Here is a 12,250-nt window from a genome sequence, read left to right as displayed (position 1 = left end):
CTATGAAGGTATGCATCCTCCTTATCATAAAATATGAAAACTCCTACATAAAATCGTTGACATTTGCCAGGAATCACTCCACTATGTTACTTAAACTGTGTGCATCCATTTATTTTACCTCAAAAGGTAGAAACCCCATGATATCATCCTATGATGTCATTTAGAGACCCACTCTTTGTGGATTCTATACAGAGAAAGCACAAATAGAAACAGACATAGCCATTATCCTTGTCCTTGCTCTGCACTTGGTTTCTAACTCTTGCTGGCCTACCACTTATATGAAGTTCTCTTTTAGGAATTATAGTCTATATTTAATGATAGTCAACTACACATCCCCAATCTCAGGGAAGTTTTAATGTGGCACAGTTTCTTTATTTGAAAAGTTCTACACATAATATGCTAAAAGTGACTGTTAACCTAAGCAGGGTCGCTGTCAGAGGAAAGGGGGTAGCTCTAAACTGCTCAAATGCTAACAGTCAGCAGACAAGGATGTTAAATTCAAACAGAATCCTGCTTTTAAAAATTAGGCAACAGACTGGGAGGAAATATTTGCAAATCATATATCTGACAAAGGACGTGTATCCAGAATATATAAAGAACCCTTATAAACTCAATAGGTAAAAAACAAGCAACCCAATTAAAATATGGGCAAAAGATTTGAATAGACATTTCCTAAACCAGACTTACAGAGGGAAAATAAGCATAAGAAAAGATGTTCAACAGCATTAGTCATAAGAGAAAGGCAAATTAAAACTACAGTGAAGTACACTATACACCTACTAGAATGGCGATACTAGAAAAGACAGACGATGACAAATGCCATCAAGATGGAGAGCAGTAACTGTGAAACACGGCGGATAGAAACATAAAACTGTATCGCCAGTCTGGACAATATGGCAGTTTCCTCCAAAAAGTACACATAAATTTACCATACGAACCAGAAATTCCACTCCTTGGTATCTACCCAAAAAGGAATGAAAATACATGTGCACACAAAGACTTACATGTGAATGTTCACAAGAGCATTACTGATAATAGTCAAAAAGTAGAAACAACTCAAATGTCCCTTAACTAGTGAAAGGATACATGAACATGGTATATCCATTCAATGTAATGCTATCCAGCAGTAAAGAGGAACAAAGTACCGATATATGTTCAATGTGGATGAACCTCAAACACATTATGCTAAATCAAAGAAGCCACATACAGAAGATCACATTTTATATGATTCAATTTACATGAAATGTCCAGAAAAGACAAATCTTCAGAGACAGAATATACATTAGCAGTTGCCTGGGGCTGGGGCAGGAATATGGAATGATTGCAAATGGGCACAAAGGATCTTTGTGGGGTGATGGAAATGTTATAAAATTTGATTGTAGTGATGGTTGTACAACTTGGTAAATTTACTAAAAAAAAAAAAAAAATCACTGGACTGAAGATGTACAATGGGTGAATTCCATGGTATGTAAGTCATACTATTTTAAAAACTATTTTAAAGACCTGGGTGAAAAAAATAATTTCCTAAATCCATAAATGATTGCACCATTTTAAGACAAAGTGAGACATGATTTTGTCCACTGAGGGACAATCCGCATGCTTTGGATATCAGATGAGCAGCTAAAAGAGTTGACATTCTATTAGGAAAGGTGAGAAACCTCTCAAATAGTCTCTAGAGAATAATCTCATCCCACAAAGATGCCTACAGGTCAAACAGCACTATTCTCAAGAGGGAGTTTAAAATATACTTTAAACACATAAACAAGTGACTGAAAGAAACCCCACAACAATCCACGACAGAAATTAGTGCTTCTCAAACTATCTGCACTGAAGGACTGGTTTCCTTCCCCAATCTGTTCCAAGCTAACACTTCCATAAAATAGAATAAAAACTCTCATGAAGATGTCGAATTGCTATTAAGTTTCTAAATCTTAAATTTCAATTCCTCTACCTCATTGCAGACCAGTACCCATCTGTGGACCCACTCTGAGAAGCACTGATGAAGGCACAATAAAGATGATTAAGAGCAATATTATTCAGTCTTCAAACTCATTCAAGAAGTATTTTTTGAGCATCCGTGTGCTAGATTAATACCTCGGCATTGATCCTGTGAAGCATCTGATTCTGAGCAACAGAGTCTATACCATTCTACCGTAAGTTTGGGGTCATGTATCCCCAGGTTGCTGAAAGATCTGGTCTGCTTCATGGAATTAAAATTGACCACGTATCTTTTGGCTAGCAATCCTAGTTTTGACATATTCGTTTAAGCCTTCCGACAGCACTTTAATATCAACTCAATGCTCCCACAGCATACTTCTGAATCTATATTCATTCTAAAGAATACAAAATATCTAAATAAACAATTATTTAATAACAGCCTAGCATCATTAGGACACTAAGTATATAGTAAAGAACAAGACAACACCTCCAACTCTGCCCTCTCAGAGTTTACATTCAAGTGGGGAAAGAGACAATAAACCAAATGAGTTTGTAAAATGTATTTTAGGTGGTGATAAATACCACGGAAAAAAATTAAGCAGGATTGGGGGGGGGTCGGTTAGGATGTGTAAGACTAAGGTAGAGGGAGCTGGGGTGGATAACAGGTTTCACAATTTTAAACAAGGTATCTAGAGAGAACCTCACTGAGAAGATACCTGAACAAAGACCTGAAGGAGGTGACCAAGCGACCCAAGCAGATAATGAAGAGAGGAATGTTCCAGAAAAAGTACAAAAGCCCTAAGGCAGAAGCACACTACTGGAAACAGCAAGCAGTGTGGTAACATATATTCTTTTCATACTTCTGTAATAGCAAAACCCAAATACTTTAAAATCCTCCACTAGACTCTCAGGGCTTTGAGAGTAGGAATCAAATCTACACATCTTTACATCCTCTGCTCTTGTCGTCGCTGAATGTTTAAGCTACAGTATTCTTACATTGTGATGGTATAAACATGTTTCTTTCCTCCCCAATATCCCCTCTCCTATAAATTCCCTGTGTGTTCCAAGACCATAAAGTCCTGCTGCCTACCCAATTAGAAATGCTAATTATCCTAGACTCTTCCACCTTCACTCTCAATTGTCACTAAATGCTGTCAACTAAATGCTGTCCACTCCTTTCTACAGTATTTACTGGCCCCCCAATGGTCTTCTTTTCTGCAGTCTTTCCTCCCAGATAACTGAAATAAAAAAGACAATTTGTCTTCATTTTTGAATATATTAATTTTAAATGCAACCTCATTTTATATGTAGCGTATGTGTTTGCAAAATTTAAGCCAATCATTACTCCTCTGATTTGAGACTGGCAGTTTCTATAATTTGAGAACTTCTCTGAATCATGAAGTTCAAAGGTTAGTACTGTGGTCCAATAATAGATTTGTATGTGGCTATTACTCTCATTGAGATGTTTCTAGAAATTCCAGCTAAACAGCTTGCATACTCAATTTTCCTTTGAATTTCAATTGGACATGGTATTCTTCACTTTCCATTGTGAAGTCTGCAGCTGAGTGCCAACAGCTGCTAAGTCCCACCGCATCGCAAGTGAAGGCAGCTTTACATTTTGGGGTACGTGATTCTAGTTGACCGGCAGAATGAGTATACACAGGTGCTAACTGGCTATGGTATGGTTAAGATATGTTCTCTGGTAACGAAGGAAACCTTCTCATTTGTCCAATTCACTTACACACGGCATGTTAAATAAAGTGTCTTAAGCACTATGCCGTAGAGCAGTCAGGATTTGGAGTTAAAAAAAAAAATCCCAGATTTCATCAGCAGTTTTATGACCCCTGTTAAAAAAAAAAATCCCAGATTTCATCAGCAGTTTTATGACCCCTGTTAATCTGTTTAACCTGAGCTTCAGTTTCCTCATTTTGTAAAATGAGAGTAACGTTCTCACTAAGTAGTTGCAGGAGCGAGTGAAGTCAAGTGAAGATGCAAGACAGACGCTAGTACTTGTTATACTTGGCAGCATGGCCCAGAGCACGGTTGTTTTCAGGGCTCTTTGAAACTACAAGCCAGTACCACGAGGGTAGAACACATCTGCACATTTAAATTATATTAATGGTCAGATAAAAACAACTATTGTAGGGAAAGGAAAAAGAATTTAAAGCTTCCAAGTCTCAACCGTATATTCTTTCCAGAAGACACTGGGGGGGGGGGAGATTTTACTCACATGGTTTCATACTCAGTAACACCTCAAACAATAACTTGCTTTTAACCAAGAAGTAAATTAATGGCAACAGTTTGCAAACAATGGCATTTTAGCAGGCAGTTCTTATTTTCAGTAAAAGGTGCAAGAAATTAAGCAAGGTTTTATATACACGTAAATCTTGTCTTTTAATTCAAAAAACACCCCTGAAATTTTTTTGGGGGGGGAGTCAGAAAGGCTATAAGAAATCCGACTTCGGGTCAAAGATCAAAGAAACTGGTACTCACAAAGTACCCTACGGCTATACATTAGACACAGGACAAGGAGGAGGGACCCAAAGAGGGAGTGGTGGCTCCCGTGCGTGGTCTATTAATTCAGTTTGCTCTCTTCTGTTCACATCCTGCGCGGACTCCACCCAAAGCAACCGAGCAAGGGGGTGGGTGGGACTCACACAGCCAAGCAAATAACAGTCCCAGAAACCGAAACGGAATCGAGGTGAATTGTGAAAACACTGCTCACCAGAAAGAGGGGTGGAGAAGGGGCGCCAGAGAGGACCCTTCCCTTGGCTGGTGAGGCGCCCCTGTTCGCTGCTTCCTGGGGGCGCCCCCTCCTTTCAAGCGCCCCCAGTTCCCCCCAGTCCTACACATGGGAGGAGGAAGGCACCATGCAGAGCAAGGCCACTCATCCCTGGAACGTGGGCGAGGAACACACAAGTATCCCTCAGAGATTCTAGAAAAGAAACTGAGGGGCAGCAACCTGAGAGAGGCGGGGGAAAGGAGGAAAGGAATCCGACTGCAGAGCGGGGGACAGGAACTACAGAGGTAGCCTGCCAGGGCGGGCGCCCCAGGAAAGAGAGGCTACCTGTTGAATGGAACTGGCCCTGTGGCGGCGGAGGGGGAGAGGGGCGCCAAAGCCCAGCGAGCGGACCGTCGTCTCCAGGGCAGCCCGTCCGGGGCCAGTGCGATCCCAGCCCCAGTGCCTGCGGGGGCCCCACCCTGGGAAGCCTTGGCTGCAGATAGAGATAAGAGACACCGACAGAAGAAAGGGGGAGGCGGCCGACTGGAGCCCGGCTGGCCCGCTCCCGCGGTTAGTCACTCACATCTGATACTCGTCTATCGCCTCCACCAGCTGGCCCCAAGAGTCGAAGTCGGCGCCTCTCCGAAAACTGGCGCCCCAGCGCTGCAGCAGACTCCGGGTCACCTCCGACATGGCCGGTGCCCACCCCGTCCCCTCCCGCCCCTACCCCAGCGAGGCCGGGCTCTAGGGCGCCATCCTCCCCGGGCCTGGCCCCGACATTAACAGGGCCAGGAGGAACCGCTACGGCCACCACCGCCACCCGCCGAGGAGCCGCCCAAGCCCATTTGCCGCCACAGCCAAACTTTGCGGCTCTGAAGAGGCCGCCCCGCCGAGGCTCCGCCCCCGAGGCCCCGCCCCGCGTTAGGTTGAGGCCGCCCCGCTCCCGCGAGGGCGGCCATCACTATTGAGGCCTTCTTCCTTGGCTTGGGAGGCCCGGCCGCGTCCTCTCTTCCTCTCAGGGGAAGAGACTGCAGCTCACGATTAAAGACTGGGGAAGAGTAGCTAGGACAGGGCCGAGGAACGGAGCGTTCCGAGGGGGCGCGACACGCGGCCTCTCCGCCCCTAAGAGGCGCGTACTGCCGCCTCGGTAGCTGTCATGGCGGCCCGGGCCACGTGACCCCGGCGCGGCGCAGGCCTGGTTGCTCGTCGCTCTGGTTCGGCAGCCCTGGCTCTCCGCCTACCTCCCTTTCTCGTTTGCGGACTCGGACATTCCCTTTCTTCCCTCAGGAGAAGTGCTGCACAGATTTCCGAGAAATCCGGTAAGTTTGTCATGAGAATGGGCGTTTCCCCGTAACACCCCTACCCCTGGCGTTATCCCGGAGTCCCAAGCGATTGGGCCACCCCCTCCTTTTACACGCGTTTTAGTCTCCATGGACTCCTGGATAGTGGTCCAAAAAAGTCTCCTTCTAATGCCTTGAAACAAACAAAAGAAAGAAAATGCATGTTGGCCCCGCGAATCGATCGTATTAACAGCTAGGCTCGCCGTATCCCCTTGCCCGTGTCTCCACTGGCAACCGGGGATGGTACAAGCTAAGTGGAGGTTTGTTCTGCCGTCGTCTGCCTGTCTCTCCCGGGTGGAGAGTATCGGCTTTCCACGAAAATGCCTGTTCGGATAAGGGGCTCCTAGGGTTGGCGCCTGCGCAAGGTCGCCGCGCGCCGCCTCCAGGGGTCGGGGCTCGGGAGGAAGAGGCTGGGTGGTAAACAGGAAGTGGGCGCTCCGAGTTCGGGGGTGGCTTTCAGGTAGGTTTCTGGGGGACCCGGGGCCTCGCGAGTGGGGGCACCTTTCAATAGTCGGAGGCAGAGGAGGTGGCAGCTTCGATGCGACCGTTGTGCTGGTGGCTCTGGGGGCACCCTAGCATCTGCGGGTGGGTGTGTCGCTGTTCTCTCCACCCTCCGAATTTCTGAAAACAGGAATGGCACGTCTCAGAAAGGGGCAAGATGGGGCCGGGGCGGAGAGTACAGTACTTACCGTCTTAGTTCCTGAAGTCAAAATACACAGAACTGCAGACATTTTCATCCAGGAAGTGGAAATCCGCCTGGAAAGGGTATTTGTAGAAAATTTGCTGTCCCCAAATCAAGTGTATGGTGTGCCATTATTTCAGAAGGCTTGATTTATATGCACGTACACGATGTATTAATTTACTTATGTTATAAAGTTGGTTTACATGGATATTTAGAAGATTATATATATTCTTAAAAGAACTCGTTAAGTGTTTTGAGCCCTGAGTGAACTTGCTCAGTTTTTCATTGAGTATACAGTGCATTTGAATATCTGGTGCTCTCCCCAATCGGTTTTGTCGGGAATAGGTAAATATTCCTATGAAACTTGAGGAGGTGCAGCCCATGTGGTTGTTTTTTTTTCCCCTCCTTAGTAAGAAAAGTCGGTCAACAACATTGTATAATGCCTTTAAGTTAATTAAACCTTATCAGGTTTTCTTGACTATGATTTCCCGGAATCTAATTGCCACATGTAAGTGTTGCACTGGGCCTTCCTGTATTTGCATTATCTAACCAAGGACTATTAGGCAAGTGACCTGCTTTTTTTTTTTTTTTTAACCAAAAAGGAGTGGAACTTAATTTTTTTTTTTAAGATTTATTTATTTGAGAGAGAGTGTGTGCAGGGGGAGGGGCAGAGGGAGGGGAAAGGAGAGAGAGAATCCTAAGCAGGCTCCACTTTCAATGCAGAGCCCAACTCTGGGCTGGATCTTAGCATCCTGAGATCATGACCTGAGTGGAAACCAAGAGTTGTACACTTAACCATCTGAGCCACCCAGGCGCCCTTGGGACTATTTTTTAAGTTGGCATTTCACATAGGTAGTTTTTAAAATATTTTGGGTTTATAGGATAGCAATTATTGATCAAGTATTGTGTTTTTTTATTTGTGAAAATTCTGATTCTTATTACTATTTTGTGGAAAGTATATTTAGTGTAGAAACACATGCCGTAACCAATTAATTGGCATCAGCAGTATTGCGTTGGAAATACAGTTAATTTAAAATCTGTTTATTTCAAGTAACCTTAGCATTCTAAATAAGGGTCATTATTTGTACCTATGTATGTCTCATATATATGTGTGTGTATATATATATATATATATACTTTAAAAATATATACATATATCCTCAGTAAACTTTTAATTATTTTTATACTATTTATGTTGTTAAATGTTTCGTTTTTATTTTTGATATATTTCCTTTTATGTTTATAGGAAAGAGCTGGAGAAAATGACACATTGGTTTCATAGGAACCCATTAAAAGCCACAGCTCCTGTCGCTTTTAACTACTATGGTGTAGCCGCTGGCCCTGCTGCTTCAAAAATTTGCAGGTTAGTTTTCGTCATAAATCTCAGTAAGTACTGATAGAGCCACTTTAGGATACAAGGTGCTTCTTTAGGTTTCAATAGGCAATACAGAAGTATGTAACACATTGCCCAACCCTTAGACTCTTTATAAACTTACAAAGGACCTGTGAAGAGTGAAATAATAGATTATTTAAACTTTGGCAGTCATCTAGGCTTCAGTCCTTAATTTTAGATCAGTAAGTCCCAGAGAAGCTAAAACAATCACAATAAAAGAGTTAAGCTATATATTATAACAGTACAAGAGACTTCACAAAGCTGAACATGGATATTGTTAATTAGCCACATAGTAAATTCATGGAGTTCTGAGCAGGGAGAGATCCCAATAACCTGGAATAGGCTTTAGAGTTCATATAGGAGAAAGGAGTTGAGTTGGAGTTTAAATAAATTGTATGGCTCAGTTCAGGGGTTGGCAAACTGTCCTGCAGATTTGGCCCAGTGCCCGTTTTTATAAATAAAGTTTTGTTAGAACACAGCCATGTCACCTCACCCCATTTATTTATATATTGTCTCTGGCTGCCTTTGGCTGCTTTCCTCTACAACAGCAGAGTGCAGTAATGACTTTATGAACCACAAAACCTAAAATATTTACTTTCATGCTCTTTGTGGAAAAGGTTTGCTAATACTTGATTTAGAAGATTATAAGAAGTCATAGGGGAAAATCATTTCTGTCAGGAAAACCATTAGGGGTAGTGAGTAGAGCAGTTTGGAACAAAAGAGCTATATATGCAAGAGATATCTCAAAGGAGGAATCAATTGGTCAGAGTTTTTGTTCTGGGAAGTTGAAAAGGATTCATTCTACATGAAAAAGCAACCTAGATGGTCAGGACGTTGATGGTACCAGTAATGGAAAATTGAGAGCATTGCTGCTTTTTGTAGAAGTAATTGGGGCAAACGATCGGAAAACTGGCTTCTTTATCTAGATCAGAGGTCATCAGACTTTTTCTGTGAAGAGCTGAGTAGTAAACATTTTAAGCTTTGTGGGGCTATATACAATTGCTGTTGCATATTCTTCTTTGTCCATTTTTACAAAAATAAGCTGTGGGCCACACAAAAACAAGTTATAGGTTGTCGTTTGCCAACACCTGATCTTACACTCCTAGAGGTTGGTCCTGGCTTAATTGTTTCATCTGTAGCATTGGGGAAGTCTCTTAACTTCTTTGGGTCTAATTATTCATCTGTAAAGATACATTTTTTTTTCTGAAATTCTTTAATTTTAAGGTGAATATAACTTTATACAATTGGGTTGCAGATGATTGAGTGCCTATCCAGAAATAGCTAGCAAACTATTTGAGCCTAGAATAGGCCTTAAGAATTCAACTTTTTTTCTGGTCCCAGAATTACTCTTGTCTAGCTTCTAGTTAAATAACTCAACAACAACCAAAAAAACACAAAAAACAAAACAAAAAAAACTCAACAATGGCAAATTCATAAGGTAGCCCATCCCATTTCTGGTCATCTGTATGTAATTGTTGGTATGTACTTTCTTGGAATAAGCCTTCATGGAACTTGTACCAGTGAGTAAACATTCCATCCAGACCATTTAAAATTAAATGTGCACTTTTTCTAAAGTGCGCACTTTCTCTAAAGTGCGCACTTTCTTCTAAACATCACTGCTACATTATAGGCCTTGTAAATCTTAAAATATTTGAAATGTTAGTATTCTTTCATTCAGCAAAGAACTTTGAGTATGTGCTTTACCCTAGGCAGCTACTAAGTTATGGATATGTAGTCCCTAGTCTCTCAGTGCTAACAATTGAAGTGTAGTCTTTCATTAGTCATTTACATGCAAGTGTCTTCAGTCATTGTCCCTGCAATATGATTTCTGAACCTTCATTAAGCAAGTTGCCTTCTGAAATTATATGTGGAACTGGAACCTAAGTTAGAGCTGATGATGTAGGTATCAGATCAGATGTGAAGTTATTAAGACTGCAAAAGAGAAAGGTGGAAAGCCAAAGACTGAACATTTTAAGGAACTTTTAGAGATAAGTGGAGATCCTGGAAATTTTAGTGTTAGTGGAATAGAAGGTGAAGAGAATTTCAAGAAGGAAATGGTGGATCTGCAACATTTATTCCTGCAGAGAAGTAAAGGAGAATGGAGACCAGGGAGCACTTTTAAAATGACTATGGCCACGTGTTCTCACACACTCTGGATGTGTTTGTTGACTTATAGGAAGCAATTTAAAAATAGGGTTTCCTACTTAATAAAATATATTGATATAATGTCAAGTTTTGAAATTTTAAGGCGATACTAAAACTGCATAAGCGTGTTAAATTTCCATTTTTCAGAAAACTTTTATTGTGAACTGGTCTGTTTAATTTACTCATTCTTGATTCCTTTCTCCCATCTCACATGCTTGTGTTAATTTGATTTTTTAAAATTGAAACTTGCTGTATATTGTTATTACGTAATTGTATCCACGATTAGCCCTTTAGATTGGACTGAGTTTATTTTGGTACAACTTATAAAACAGTTATTATTAGAAATTTCATTTACCCCAAGTGTTAGTCCTAATTAAGTTTATTCCTGTGTAGTCTTAGTGATACCCTAGAGGAGGTGTTATTTTAAAGCTTTTTACAATGGAAACTTTTAAGGTACTTTTACATAGATTCATCATAATGCACCTTACTTAATTTTACTGTTTCTGTCTCATATAAGTGACTTGAGAGCATCCAGAGCACGACTGCTTGAACTCTTCACCGATTTGAGCTGTAATCCAGAAATGATGAAGAATGCATCAGATTCCTATTTTTCACTTTTACAAGGTTAGTTATTTGTGGGCACTTCAGAGTTTTTAAAAAACAGCTTTGCAGAAATTCACATTTAATTCTTAGGCTATACAGATTTGAATAGTTTAGTCTTCTAGTCTGTATTCTTTAATATATTTGAGTTTCAGAAACGTGAGAATGTCAGGGTGGCATTGGTCCTTCTAACATTTTGAAAATTGAGTGGGTCCATATTTCATATTATGTTACCTTAGAAGAAGGTATGAGGTATAGAAGGGGAGAGAGGGGCTAGGAGTTTTCTTCAGGTATCTGGATAAGTCATTATCTGAAAAAATTTCTAAACAGAATTCCTGTTATTTCTTCTAAAACCGAAATGCTCTACCTTTTTACAGGCTTCATAAATTCATCGGATGAGTCTACCCAAGAAAGCAAGTTACGATATATTCAAAATTTCAAGTGGACTGATACATTGCAAGGACAGGTTCCAAGGTAAGCAAGCTAAAGATAAGAGGAGTACTAAATGGAAGCCATTTTTATAACTAGTTAGCCAGTGGTTAACCCGTGGCCTCTGTATTTGAAGAAACAGAACATAGATCCGATCAGCATTTTCTCGCATTAGGTAATTAGTTAAAAACATTTGACCTAAACTCTTAATACATTCTATTAAGAAAAATATAATTTGTTTCTTCTGGACCAAATCTGTTTTTGAGATAATCAATACAAATGTTAACCAGACTTAAACACTCTTGGCTTTATAATAACACCCAAAGAACAGTTTGGGAATTTGGAATCCAAATCTATCTTTTAGTCTTTGCCTGCCTTCGAGGAGAGCAAAATTTTGTTTTTCACCTAGTTTTCTTTTCTGATAGATAGTTCAGATGTCTTTGGTCAGTCTCTTTCTCTTTGTCCCCAGTTCCATCCCAGCTCCATACTTTTTTGAGTCACAGTTTTATTTTCTTTCTAATTTCTCTTCACTATGCTCTTTTAAAAAATTTCTCCTCAGAACTTTCTTATCACTCACTTGAAACTAATCAGAAGAGGTCTAGTTACGGGGCGCCTGGGTGGCACAGCGGTTAAGCGTCTGCCTTCGGCTCAGGGCGTGATCCCGGCGTTCTGGGATCGAGCCCCACATCAGGCTCCTCCGCTATGAGCCTGCTTCTTCCTCTCCCACTCCCCTGCTTGTGTTCCCTCTCTCGCTGGCTGTCTCTATCTCTGTCGAATAAATAAATAAAAATCTTTAAAAAAAAAAAAAAAAGAGAAGAGGTCTAGTTACAACAGGAAACATCATAATGGTGCTAAATTTTTATTGAATTTTTTTTTTTAAGCACCATTGTATTATTTAAATGACCATGTATCCGGATCTCAGTTTGCTGTAAAAAGTTGTATAAAGTCAGAAGGGAAGGAAGTGGAGCTCGCTGAGAGACCCAAGGCAGGCATTGCAGTGG

At 41.3% G+C, this 12,250-nt stretch overlaps 2 protein-coding genes across 5 annotated transcripts in view; one reads left to right on the top strand and one right to left on the bottom strand.

Moving 5' to 3' along the window:
* AIDA (axin interactor, dorsalization associated) overlaps positions 1 to 5,469 on the bottom strand; it is a 34,994-nt gene extending 29,525 nt beyond the window's left edge. The window contains exon 1 of the mRNA XM_040636002.1: positions 5,244 to 5,469. Coding sequence (XP_040491936.1) covers positions 5,244 to 5,353 — 110 coding nt within the window. The 5' untranslated portion in view covers positions 5,354 to 5,469. The remainder of the gene's footprint in view (positions 1 to 5,243) is intronic.
* Positions 5,470 to 5,654: 185 nt separating this feature from the next.
* The window catches only part of BROX (BRO1 domain and CAAX motif containing), a 20,455-nt gene continuing 13,859 nt past the window's right edge, over positions 5,655 to 12,250 (top strand). The window contains exons 1-4 of one of the 4 annotated variants that reach the window (XM_008685692.2): positions 5,655 to 5,979; positions 7,929 to 8,045; positions 10,738 to 10,844; positions 11,198 to 11,294. In XM_008685692.2, the coding sequence (XP_008683914.1) occupies positions 7,945 to 8,045; positions 10,738 to 10,844; positions 11,198 to 11,294 (305 nt within the window). In that variant the 5' untranslated portion in view covers positions 5,655 to 5,979; positions 7,929 to 7,944. The other 3 variants (XM_008685693.2, XM_008685691.2, XM_008685694.2) reach the window with 3 other exon arrangements.

This window comes from Ursus maritimus, unplaced genomic scaffold (genome assembly GCF_017311325.1).
Source record: "Ursus maritimus isolate PB19 unplaced genomic scaffold, ASM1731132v1 scaffold_2, whole genome shotgun sequence".
Classification (NCBI taxonomy): domain Eukaryota; kingdom Metazoa; phylum Chordata; class Mammalia; order Carnivora; family Ursidae; genus Ursus; species Ursus maritimus.
This window is presented reverse-complemented; position numbering and strand designations above follow the sequence as displayed.